Source organism: Hirundo rustica, chromosome 2 (genome assembly GCF_015227805.2).
Source record: "Hirundo rustica isolate bHirRus1 chromosome 2, bHirRus1.pri.v3, whole genome shotgun sequence".
NCBI lineage: Eukaryota > Metazoa > Chordata > Aves > Passeriformes > Hirundinidae > Hirundo > Hirundo rustica.
In genome coordinates, this window is record NC_053451.1 from 80,877,680 (window position 1) to 80,890,250 (window position 12,571).

At 37.5% G+C, this 12,571-nt stretch overlaps 1 protein-coding gene across 1 annotated transcript; it reads right to left on the bottom strand.

Moving 5' to 3' along the window:
- Window positions 1-2,190: 2,190 nt before the first annotated feature.
- Window positions 2,191-12,351, bottom strand: SLC10A2 (solute carrier family 10 member 2). Its single transcript, XM_040056056.2, has 6 exons — window positions 11,930-12,351; window positions 8,772-8,890; window positions 7,556-7,644; window positions 5,234-5,409; window positions 4,502-4,659; window positions 2,191-4,233 (listed from the first exon to the last, which is right to left on the bottom strand). The coding sequence occupies exons 1-6, from the start codon at window positions 12,349-12,351 to the stop codon at window positions 4,109-4,111; spliced, it is 1,089 nt and encodes a 362-aa protein (XP_039911990.1). The 3' UTR covers window positions 2,191-4,108.
- Window positions 12,352-12,571: the final 220 nt, after the last annotated feature.

A 12,571-nucleotide genomic window follows, 5' to 3' on the forward strand; every position in this document is an offset into this window, starting at 1 on the left:
CAGAGAAGGATGAAGGTTGATACTAGAAACTTACCTGTAGATGCCCAAATTTAATGGAAATTAAAAGGAGAGGGTGATATAATTCCACAGCACATGTGTATTCATGAAAACAAATTAGAACTCCTTCAGAACCTTCAGTTATCCATATTCCACAATGCCAGTTAGAAGACTGGCAGATATCCTGGCAAGTAGAAGTTATTTTTACTTTTGATATCTTAAGTTAATATATTGTTCAGTATAACTGAGATGTTCTGGAGCAGAATAAATATTTCTTATGAGACAGAAGCAGAAATTTACTTCTACTGCCCTTCAGTAAGGCTTGGTTGGTTACCATTCGGTTAGGGAACTGGTACACTATATTTGCTTTAATTCTGGATGTAAGCAAGCAATACAATTAATCTGTGGAGACCAGATTCTGATCAGATACCAAGAAGTGAAGGTTTGTACCTTGGGAACCTGGGAATACTGACTATTCTTTTAGATTTGCATCAAGTGTATGTTAATTGTTTGGACAGCAAAAAAAATAAGCTCATTTCTCTTTTCTGTGGCTGACAAAAATTATACTAACTGTCAGATATTATAAAAGTAGGTTTTGAACATCCTAACCTGATTAGTTTGAAACAAAAAAAAATCATTTAATGTAAATGGCAAATAAATTTGCTTGTTAATTCTATCAAAATTACACTCTCTTCTGACTAACACCGCAAACTGCATGACTTAACCAGTTCTTCTACCTGTCTTTAAGTCAGATGAGATATTAGTTATATTAGAAGTTATATAATAGAAGATTAGTATCACCATACAGTCTTTTATTTTGTCTAGTTTTTATTTTCTCAGCTACAAAGCCTATCTTTCTGTTTAAAGGAGATAAACTGGATGCTCAAAGACCTTATGCAGAAAAAGAAAGAAAGATAAAAAGAGGTAATACTTTCAACTTTCTATTTTTCTCTGCCTGAGACTTAAAATTTAGATATTTGGTCTAAATCAGGATGTCTAAATCTACTTTATAGAGACGGACAATTCTGAGACAGAGGACATGATTAACTCTGAGGTGTTGTGTCTCCTTCTCTTTGCTAACCAGGGAATGCATCTTTATAACCAGATTTATGGCTACAGATTGGCTTGCCAAGGGTGATTTTTTTGCATCTTTGTAGGTCTTATACTACAGACCTTGAGATGAGTGAGGCATTAATTCAACTGTCATTTCAACTAACAGGGTGTCTGTCCTGAGACATGCTTTGTCTCATTTTGGCTGTAACAGCTTGAGAACCAGCACTGCAACAAAGACATGGACTACCCAGGCACTCTGGACATGAATGACTGCCTTAAAGTAAAGCAGCAGTGGTAGCCTAGAACCTGTGTTTCTTAGAAGTGGAAAATCTCTGATTGCCAGTATGTATAAGAGTTAATTAGAATGGGCATTTATTAGCCTGAACAATGCTGCATGAGGTTTTTAAATTGCACAACCTGCAATGTCCCATCCACAGGTTGTTTCTGTGCATAGAAGATTGCTCAAAAAGCAGAGGTGACTCAGCAATAGTGCATTTCTTTGAAAGGATTTTCATACTGTGGAATGTGAGGAGGTGACACTGAGCAGGTTAAACATGCTGATCTTGGCAGCCCAGGGTTTTCCTCTTGACAATACCAAGACAACGATAACTGCAAGGTTGGCGGCCACCAGACCCCTGCAACTGAATAGACCATATCCCAGCATTTATAGATCTATATTTAGCCAAACATCTTTTTGGACACCTCTGGGGAGAGGACACATCTTCCCCAATGGTTCCTTACACTACTGTGAGATAGCCCACCCCAGCTCCACAAGTAGTCTGATACTGGTCTTGTCCAGACTTCACTTCTACAGCTGGAGATTTACAAGTAAACATTCAAGATCAGGTAGGATAGGGCTCTGATCTAGTTGAAGATGCTCATTGCAAGAAGGTTGGACTACATGACATTTCCAGGTCTCTTCCAACAGAAACCGCTCCATGGTTCTTTGGTTATTAAACATATCCATTTGACACATAACATGAGATGTTTTTGTTACATCTCAAAGCTATAAACTCTGTCTGCATGTTCGGTTTTGGTCTCAATTATTTTCACCTTAAATTACTCCACTGGGCAAAATTATAAATAGTTTCTGACTTTATTTGGTCCAATGTTTATACAGTTGTGTTAAATACACACACACACAGACACACACACACAGAGTATAAGCAAGACAAACTATTATTCTTCAATACATTTTCAGGATCTGTTTGAAATATACACAGAAGCATTGAAGTTCAGTAAGCATGGGGGAAGAGTAGCAGCTTTGTGTGTAAGAAACACATGGTCCTAACTTCCACTGTCCATTTTTTGACAGATGCAGGAGTAAGACAGTAACAATTTTAGTACAGATGTTACAAATAACAGCTTATCCTTTTCTTGATGAATGTGTTATTTCACAATTTATGACTTCTCCATAACAGTCTTTGCCACATTGTTTTGTTTAATCTTTGTTCTATAAAACACAGAACAGCTTGTTGCATATTAACTTCCACTCAGTGTTGAACTCCTCCTTGGAAGTTATGACCATTCCAACCTCTCTGTCAAAAGTAAAGCAGCTTCAAGCCTCACAGAACTCAGGAACATTTTATGAACCTTTCCCCAAAATATGGTAGACAACAATAATTTATTCTTTGTTTAGTACTGGGCATGTTTCTGCAACAGTGGAAAGCTGCACTCTGGGAACTTAAATCCCACAATTTCAGATGTGTTTGTTAAAAACCCTACCCCATTAGCTCACCATACCTTGGAAGGTCTACTTGGATGTGATCAAAGGTGTATTGCATCCATGTGCTCATAGTCAGTTCACTCCTGAATTTTTTAATTAGCCAACCTCTCATTCATTTACCTGAAGTTCCCTGGATATTTACTCTACATAACAGCTACAGGACTAATGTTACTGAGTGTTTCTTTAAGAAATAACAGCTGCAAGGAGTTTACTGCACTGTTTCTCCTGGAATTGTACTAATTTTTTCCACACAATTAGGAGAGATTTCCACACACACCCTTGAATTTTCAGAAACAATGTATAATGTATGTGTACATCTAATTATTTCTACTGGTGGTTGATACAAATAAAATCTTAAAATTGTCAGCTACACTATTGTCTACATGTCATAGACATCTGGCAGGTTCAAATTTGTTTAGCTCACAAAATTGCAAAAATATATGGATCTCTTCAAGCACTGCTGTCTCATGTTAAGATTGGTGTAAGTAGTCCTGGATGAATTTTTAGTCAGGGAATTTTTTGGTTCCATTTTCAAATGCCTTCCTTTCAGTGCAAAAGCTGATAATTCCTTACAATTCCAGAATCTCTGCTTGCTCCTTTGTATGCAGCCGTCACTTCTGTCACTAAAATTGCTCAAGGCTTAGGTGACTGAGTCACCTTTGTCTCTCTGTTCCTCTTTCCAGCACCTAAAAGACCCAGACTGAAGATGTAAGACTGTTGCATTCTATTACTTTCTATTACTTTGGGGAGGGGGGAAAATGGAGGCATAAGGTGCCTTGCACTAGCTAAAATTATACCTTTAGAGTAAATTAATGCTTCAAGCAATTAAAACAGTGCTTTAGTCTGCCCAGACTGACCTAAATGAAACTTTTATTTCATTATTGTCTTAGTCTAATTTCATGCTTGATTCATATTCAGCCTTACCACATCTTCCATATCAACTCCTGTTCCTGCTCAGATACTTTCACAAGATTTCTTTTTGTTTTGTGTGGGGCTGAGACTAGCAGATAGATTTTCAGGATCATGGGCTGGGGTTAGTACTGCAGATATCTGCTGGTTTTTAGCAATAGCCCAATTTTATTCTGCTTTTGTTAAATAATCCATAATAAAACATTGCATATATTTAGGGAATTAGCCTCAAAACCAGATTCTACAATTGTGGCAAAAACCATGTTCAAAATCAAAGTAGATATTTCTTAAGTTAATAATTTTAAAGTCTCACTGTACAATATCAGCAGAACTTCTTCTTCTGTTAAATATTTATGTAAAAAAAAGTTCTAAATAAACCATATATTATTTATCTTCACTGGTGGTGGGAGCAGATGTAATTGTCTATTTCATCTCATCTGATACAAATCCTCCATTTGTTTTAGCACTTGATTTCAAATCCGATTCTTGTGCTGTTTTCTCAACATCTGTTTTTGTTTTGACACGGTGTCTTCTGTAAAGACGGTAGCCTGAGGATCAATATACAGTTAGTATTAAATAAAAGAATTATAAAAATTGCTTGAAAAAGATGCTGTAGTAACATATCCATGCAACATTTTCTTTCCTCATATTGCAAAAAACATTTCAACACCTCCAGACAATTTCTTGAAAGCTATGCTTTGACTTTGAAATCCATTTCATTATTTTTATCCCTTCTTGTTTTCTGCATATACATGAAAAGTTAAACTGGTAATAAGCATAATTATAGTGCTATAATAGAAAATAACTGTACTTTACCTCCTAAAATCAGTAGTGCAAATAACAGCTGGAAAATGCTGTAGATGAGTGGGAAAGTGAACATCAGTTCAAGTTGTTCAGGAGTGAATGAGAGCTGTACTATAGTTGAACACAGCTGAGTGTTTTGCATGCCTGTTTCCAGAGACACTGTACGACATCTAAAGGGAATAATACAAAGGCAGCTGTGAAATAGCATCCAGTGGGTCCTTCTGCTTTTTACTAATCTGGATAAGCAAAAAATGTAATGGATAACTAAGAAAATTGTTTCCTTCAGCTGACATAGTCAACAGAACACTCCACCTATGGCTGGTACCACCAACTGGCAATACAGCAGCTCTAAAAAAAAAAAAAAAAAGATTGTGAACCACCATCAAGGCACATATGTGGCACTCACTGTCTCCCTCTCTTGTAATGGACTAAATCATAGACGGCTGCATCTACATGAGAAGTTTTACTGCAGTTCCAAACCACTTACAAGCCAGGCCTGTTTCACTTGTTTGAAGTGCAAGACATTGACACACAAAGGAAAAACATATGAAAGAGGAAATGCTAGAGTCAGAATCTGTAGATAAATGTGCACAAGAAAAGTTTTGTCTGCACATAGTATCGCAAAAAACAGTCTTAGTGAATGAGTGACTCTGTGACATAACTAATGTTTAGGGAGCATTCTCAGCATTGATTAATCATTAAATAAAAATCTTTTTGCGCAGTTGAATAAAGGCTATGGATTACCTGTGCCAAGACAGACCAGCAACACGAGCCAGAAAGAATCCTAAAGTATAGCCAGCTGCTGGAAATATGGTGCCAATGATCCATAATTTTGGTGTGATAACCCAGGAGCCTTTGTAGAGTATTCCCCCAACCACAGCAATGAGCACGATGAGCACTGCCCCCACAATGGAACCAACCTGTGAAGTGAAGGAAGAGTGACTGAGTCAGAATCACAGAATACTGCAAAAATGAGATCCCAAGGATCTTATCTGAGATCTCAAGGAAATTTAATGGCAACGAACATGGTGTCAAACATGCCTGTGATTGCCTCTGTGTCACTGAAATGTCCTGTTCAACACAAAACCTAATGTTTACAGTAATACAATTCACAGCAGGCAGGGAGATTAGACAGCTGCCATTTTACCAAACAGGAGATGTATGAGGTACTTCAAGGTGTGACTGCAGCTCTAGATTAAGACACAGCTGTAATAGTTATCTGTAGCAGATATCTGTAAAACTAGTCTTTTGAAGCCTTGACTATAATTGTACTTAGGGCTGGAGATTAAAAATAATTTCACAGGTGTGATATGGTTGAGGAATGATGCACACATTAGAAAAAATTCCCCACGGTTGTTGACAGCCTAGTATGTAGAATACTGCATTTTCCTCCCCCCTTGGTGAATCACACTCTGAGGCTTAGTACAATGTGTGCTAATTAGACACTGGATTGCTAGTGAGCTAGTGCTAGGAAATTATTTGCCAAGTGCAGGGGTAAATCTTTAATGGAGCTAAAATTCTTCCTTTAAAACTGGTTATGAGCTTGTATAGCCCTTCTACATAGACCTAAGCACTGCAGTTGATCTTATTTCCTGTGGCTGAATGTACTGAGATCTTTACTGCTGCTTGCCTATAGAAGTTATAACTCACCCTCTTTTCAATACCAAAGTGGAATGTCTGTCATTATAGCCTATGTTGCCAGCAATCTCAGAGACAGACTTCTTAGTCTAAGCTTAGGAGAATCTATTCCTCAGCTAAATGTATTGCCATGTATTGCCAAACATGTATTGCCATTGAAGTGGCTTCATCAGTCTTTGGCAGAAGCATTTTTAAGAGCACTGAGTGAACAAGTGCTTTTGTTTGGCTGAGCTATTAACCACATGCACCTAGGAAGAAGAAACATGGTCCGGCCATGACAAGCTCTTCTTTCACCTGTCTTTGTTCTCTTGTCTGAATTTCTCACTATATAGGCTTTAATCTGACAGCTATGGCTCAATCTTTACTTGATGCTTCATTGTCCTACACAAAGAAAACTCTCAATGGACTGTTCTGTGGGTTGCTTACCCACTCAGTAAGAGGGAATGAAATGGGGTTTGGCTGAGAGATCAAGCAGAGTCTCTTTTCATGTGAGTACAAGCCCATGCTTTTCCCTCAACTGATTAAACAGAAATAGTAAGCTGTGAATGCATTTAAAGATACAACATGATAAGATAGCAGTTTAATGAAAATGAATTGACTTAAAAAGACCTTATGCTCTATTCTGTCTGAGCCAATAGTGAAGTAATGATAACAAAATATGGGTAAAAACAAATTTTCGAGAATATCTAGATAATATATATGTTAACTAAGAATTCTTAACAAAGGCCAAGAATTCTCAGCACATCTGAAAATTTCTTTAAACCTAAACCAAATAATCAGAATTAATAATTTGCTGCCACCCTAGATGCAGTTGAATTATTATTATTATTGTATTATTATTATTATTATTATTTTGATGATAACAGTTTTTTGCCAAAATCCCCATATTTTTGATGTATCTGACACCATCTTGCAAAGATAGCTGTATTTTATGAATTTTTTTAAAGTTTTTTGTAAGAGTTAGAATATTTTCTGTTTATTATTTTTTAATAAAAATTGACTTCATATTCAAAAATTGGCCCACAAAAAAATCAGGAAACTCTCTTAAAAGGAGAAAGACATTTTGGCCCCGAATATTTCTTAAATTGTTTTGTGGAGGAAAACTGCTTTCTGTTGACCTGAATGATTTTCCTTCCAGTTTAAGTTTACATTATATACTGAACTCAATTACTAACGTAGTGTTGCAGCCAAACACAAAAGTAGGTTCTTTAGATAATGATGGTTTCTAATAATGCATGCAACTCATGCATCTTTGTGCAGGGGAAAAGCAATACATTTCCATGGCACCTCATTTGTTTTCTACTGAAAACTTTCCAGGTCTTATGAAGTCAGATACTAATACTATGAATAGCAATGTACTGCTTCAGTGGTCCCACTGATTCCATAATTTGTCTATAATTGCTTATGCTTCAGCCTTATATGTCCTACCTTAAGTATGATTTTCGCTTTAGCAGGCCATTTGTGGTTGACAAATATTCCAAATGAAACAGGAATTACAAGAGCTACCAGAGAAAGTCCTGTAAAAAAAGAGGAGAGGAGTTAAGAGCCTGTAGGGTGCAGGAGCTCAGGACAGGACAGCCACCATGGAGTGACTGCGGGCCTGGAGTAGCCCTACAGGGGATGTTTCTGGTGTGCACGCCCCTGAGCACGAACTCTCTACTGCACCTGCCCATTTGCTTTTCTATAGACTCTGTTATCTTTGGCAGCCTGTTGAAGTAATTGCCATTCTGCTGAGCTACATGCTCATTCACCTGCATCAGAAAGGCAGACAGAAATCTGAGTGTGCTAATCATCTCTATCCTGTGATGTGAGTAGCTATATTAAATGTTCATTTTGCCTGCAGGTGTTTCGCTACTGTACCATGTCGGTAACCGGTTTAGAGCTTCTTTTGTTTTGGTCTTCCCCTTCCGGTACTTATTTTGAAAGCACAAGCAGTGTATGTGATTTTTGTTTTTCCCCAAGGACAATAGGAAGTGAAGTTGAAGAATGTGAAAGTGATTCTGCTGGCTTTTGAGATTAGCACAACACGGAACTGCACTTGATAAGCACTAGGGCCACAGCTCTGCAAAGCACTGGAGCATGTATTTCTAAATACCTTAACTATTTTCTCTTTGTAGCTGGATGAGATTTTTGACAGGAAGTCAAATGAAGCCACTCCTGGCAGTGTAGACTGCAGCTTTTCAAAGAGACTCAGCAGTTTTAATCACTTGCTTAATTATCCACATGTGCTTAAGTATTTTGCTAGATTATGGCCTCAGCATTTAGCACTTTGCAGGATTGTGTCTTAAAGCTGTTACAAACTCTTTCATCCAGAGAAGCAGTTATTCCTATATGAATTATTCTATATTCTTATCCCACAACCACATCGGTCTTAAAAGCATTTGGAAAGAAAAAACCACGCACAATCTTGTCATAATTATCTGTACAATATTTTTAATGTCTTCAAGTCTTTCTTTGGCAGAGCTGTGGAGGATGTGAAGTTATTTTTGGTACCTAATGCCCATGGAGGTTATTAAAAAGTAGAGAGAGGAATATTTTTAAAAATCTGAGGTAATTTCTTCCTGACTGCAGGGTGATGGTATAGAAGTGATTGTTACTGAAGGGAGGATAGACGGAAAGGAAAGTGCTGTTTCATTGGACTCACCAATGCTGTCATAGGGGAGTACAATTGCATCAGAATCAGTCCACATCTTGGTGTAAATAAAGAGACAAAGTGGCATCATTCCCATTGCAAGCAGAGTGGAGCAAGTTGTCATGCTGATGCTGCAAAGAAATTGGTTACAGTGACAGTTCATCTCAGGCTAGCCCGTAGCCTTTCTCATTTTCTTTTTACCATTTCACACCTTGTGAAATGTTGTGCAAGAAATGTTGCTGGCTGCAGACAATTTATCGTGTTTATCAGGTTAGGGAAAAGCTACATAAAAGGAATGGATTCTGCTGAAAAGAAAAGAACATGAACTATCAAGGTGCTCTGCAGTCACAGAACCATAACTTTTGGTACAAAGGAGGCAGTCAGACAGGGGGGGGCAGTGGGAAGGTCTGTTGGCAAATCTGTCCCATGCTGCCTGTCCTGGCTGGTTTAAGAGAGGATGGCAAGCAGGGAACAGGGACAGAGATGGACATCAAATGGAGCTTTCCATTATAACAGCAGTTCTAGAGTGTTAAAATTTCACTCTGAACTCAACAGGACAGAAAGCAATTTCATTATCTAGGATATGTGATATAATAAAATTCCCTTTTCTGGCTTGTTTTGCTCTAGGCCAAAAATTAGGTGCTAAGAATTGCTCAGTGAAGCTTAGCGTAAGTACTGCTGCATTTTGCAAAGATGTTTCTGTTTTCTGTTGTACAAAAAGATGCATTCTGCCACAGGAATGAAGAAATAGGAAAAGGCAAGACATCTAAAATAAGGAGGAAACTCTCAGAATTGGAATACAATGGATAAAATTATGTGTACAAATCTCATTTTTTTGGCATAAAAATACTGAGGGTTCTAGTTAAGAGATTTTGGAAGCTTTCTTCTGAGCTTCACTTCTGATTTTTCTTTTTTGTTGCTTATCCTCAGAAAAGGGACTATTTATCCTGGCCCACAAACTGAACAGACCCAGAGAAATCTAGAAAAAATAATGCAGAAACCACAGGAATATGTGCATTAATTTTGGTTTCTGTCACTCTCTGCTTTAGAGTCACTGAATAGGACTTTGCAGGAGCCTCTGGAAAAAGAGTTCCATTACAAGTCTCCTACAGAGAAAAAGAGTCATGGGCTACAATTAATGTTTGTTGAAGTCCCAAATGGGTAAAACTCCTCCTATTCTACCTCTGTACTTCCTGTGTCTTTATACCGCCCCTGAGTGTACCTCCTTCTCCAAAGTCTGGCCAGCCTCTAACCCCAGTTCCTGTTTCCATAGAAGCAGTTGTTTTTGTAAAATAGCAAGAGATGTTTCTATGGGGAAGCATTAGAGGATATCAGCTGGATTTGATTTACTAAGAAAGATTGAAGCATCATATTTAACTTGACTGTGATTATAATGCTAATTATAAAACATTCTTTCTCTAACTTGTGGTCTATTTGCACAGAGAGCTTTTGAAGCAGAACTATAGACATTGACCATGGGTTGTAAGGTATAATCATAAAATATTACAGTTAAAACCAAAACATTGTCTGATACGATGGCCAGGTTTCTATAATACTGCAGGTGGTCCCAGAAAGCATCCACACAACTTCTAATGTTTTTCTTCTATTAAAAAAGAAGATGCTTGCCTTGAGAATCTGCTGTACCTCCTGTAACCTCTGGTCCCTGTGTCCTTGTTGCAAAAGTACTGACCAAAAAGTCTTTGACTTAAGGTAGAGGTCTTCACCTGAAGAATAACCTCTTACAGGTATTTTCAACTAACTTCACCCTCTGTCAGCATCATGGGATAGAAATCCTGTTCATGTTTATAACATTATAAGTTTGGAGTTTTATCATTGATTCCAGTGGTGCAACTCTGAACATGCAGAGCTGACTGAGCATAGTTTAGTTCACTTTATTTTTCCAGGGAGAGATTAGAACAAAATTTCAGCCTTGTACTCCATATCTTCCCATCTGTAGTGTGTTAGACCTGTATTAATTGAAATTAAGAGTTTTACAGTTCTTAATATCGTGGATCTTTCCTCTACAATGAGGAAGTCAATGATTAGCAGAGCTGAGCTCATTCATAATTTGAAATCTGCTTTTACATTAACACCTGTATGTGATAGAAAAGTTCACTATTTTCAAAGGATGGAAAAAAGTTTTATGAAAGCTACAAATACTAGCATTCTTAGACTATTTACCCTAGCTCTACATCTTTCTTATTTCTACTATTTTTTCTATTTCTAGTTAAGACTGGCATGTGATAAATTGGATGAATGCTGCAATTTACTCTGTAGGAAGGAGAGAAATTATCCTGTTTATTTTAGACCAAAGTAATCAGGACAAAAAAATAAAAAAGATGTCTTATTTTTAAAGGCTCTTAGAGTTAATGAACCCCCCATGGTATTTGCATCAAGAGTAGGGTTCACTTCTCCTGTGTGTTTGATGTCCTAGGCCCTGTCAGTGCCTTACACATCTGTTTCTGAGTTCATAGCACTTTGTCACTGAGATCATCCCACAGCCACAAAGGAGGGTTTTCATTGCCCCCAGTATGCAGGGCTGCCTTACGTAGTGGTTTCTAATCTGTAAAATGTTCCCTCAGTTTGAAGACTTTGCATAAAGTTACAGGAGCAGAAAGAATTATCACAAGTGATATTCATTAGAACTAGTTCCCAAAGAGAAAATGAAAACCTGTCTTTTCATTGTATAGAACACAAAAAGAAGGAAAATATTTTTCCACAGGAGCTTTTTCAAGAAACATTACTTCAAGAAAAGTTCATAGCTACTATTTTGCACAGAGGATTCCAGTCTTAAAAGCTTATGTGGTTTTAAATTTCTTTACAACTCAAGATCTTGGGGGAAAGAAAGCAATTTTAACTTGGGCTAAGTTTTCATAATATATGTTATCTTACTATATTTGCTTCAGGATCTGAAGTTTTACATTAAAGATATTTTCTAATGTACACAATTCTGTTGTGATACCTTCCTCATGAAATCCCATGAACCAAGGATATTTGTTATTCTGTTTATATTTACTGCAATACAGTAACTAACCATCTTTACAAGGAGAAACCACAATACATGTGCCAGGAAGGTAAGAAAAACATCAGACAGATCAGACAGTCCTTTTCAATGTAAAATTTACAATGTAAAGAGCTACACCCAGTACTTAGAGAATGGCTGCTCTTACCTTAGATCCATGTCTCCATCCACCCAGTAGGCGATGACATTTGAGGCTGTGCCCCCTGGACAGCATCCCATGATCAGCACGACGACAGCTTGAATTGGAAGGATGTTAAAGACCAAAGAAAGCAAGAAGGCTGTGAGAGGCATAATTCCAAACTGGCAAAGGAAACCCACAAATATACCCCAGGGTCTTTTTATGTGGCCCAAGAAATTCTTAATTTCCACATTGCAGCCCATGGAGAACATCACCAAAGCCAGCATGATTGTTAGAACAGTACTTAAAACTACGCTCAAAGTTTGATTAAAATTATCTTCTGGTAATACACAAGATGTGCCATCACAAATAGTAGCATTTGCTGGACAAGCCGTAGAGTTTTCTGCCAAAGAACCAGCACTAAATTGCTGGGAAAGAAAGTTTGTCTGCATTTTGAAATACAGAACTGCTCACTACATCTGTGGTAAACTTTCAAGCCGGTGTAAATGCTTGTTTGTCCGTGACTTCTTTTAAATGATCCAGGAAGCAATAAAGTGCAATAAATGCCAGAAAACTCTTACTACTCTTGAAGGGTTTGGCTCAGTGCTGATTCATATAGTTATAAAAGTTGTACTTGCTCAGTACAGTGACAATTAATCATTTATTCATATG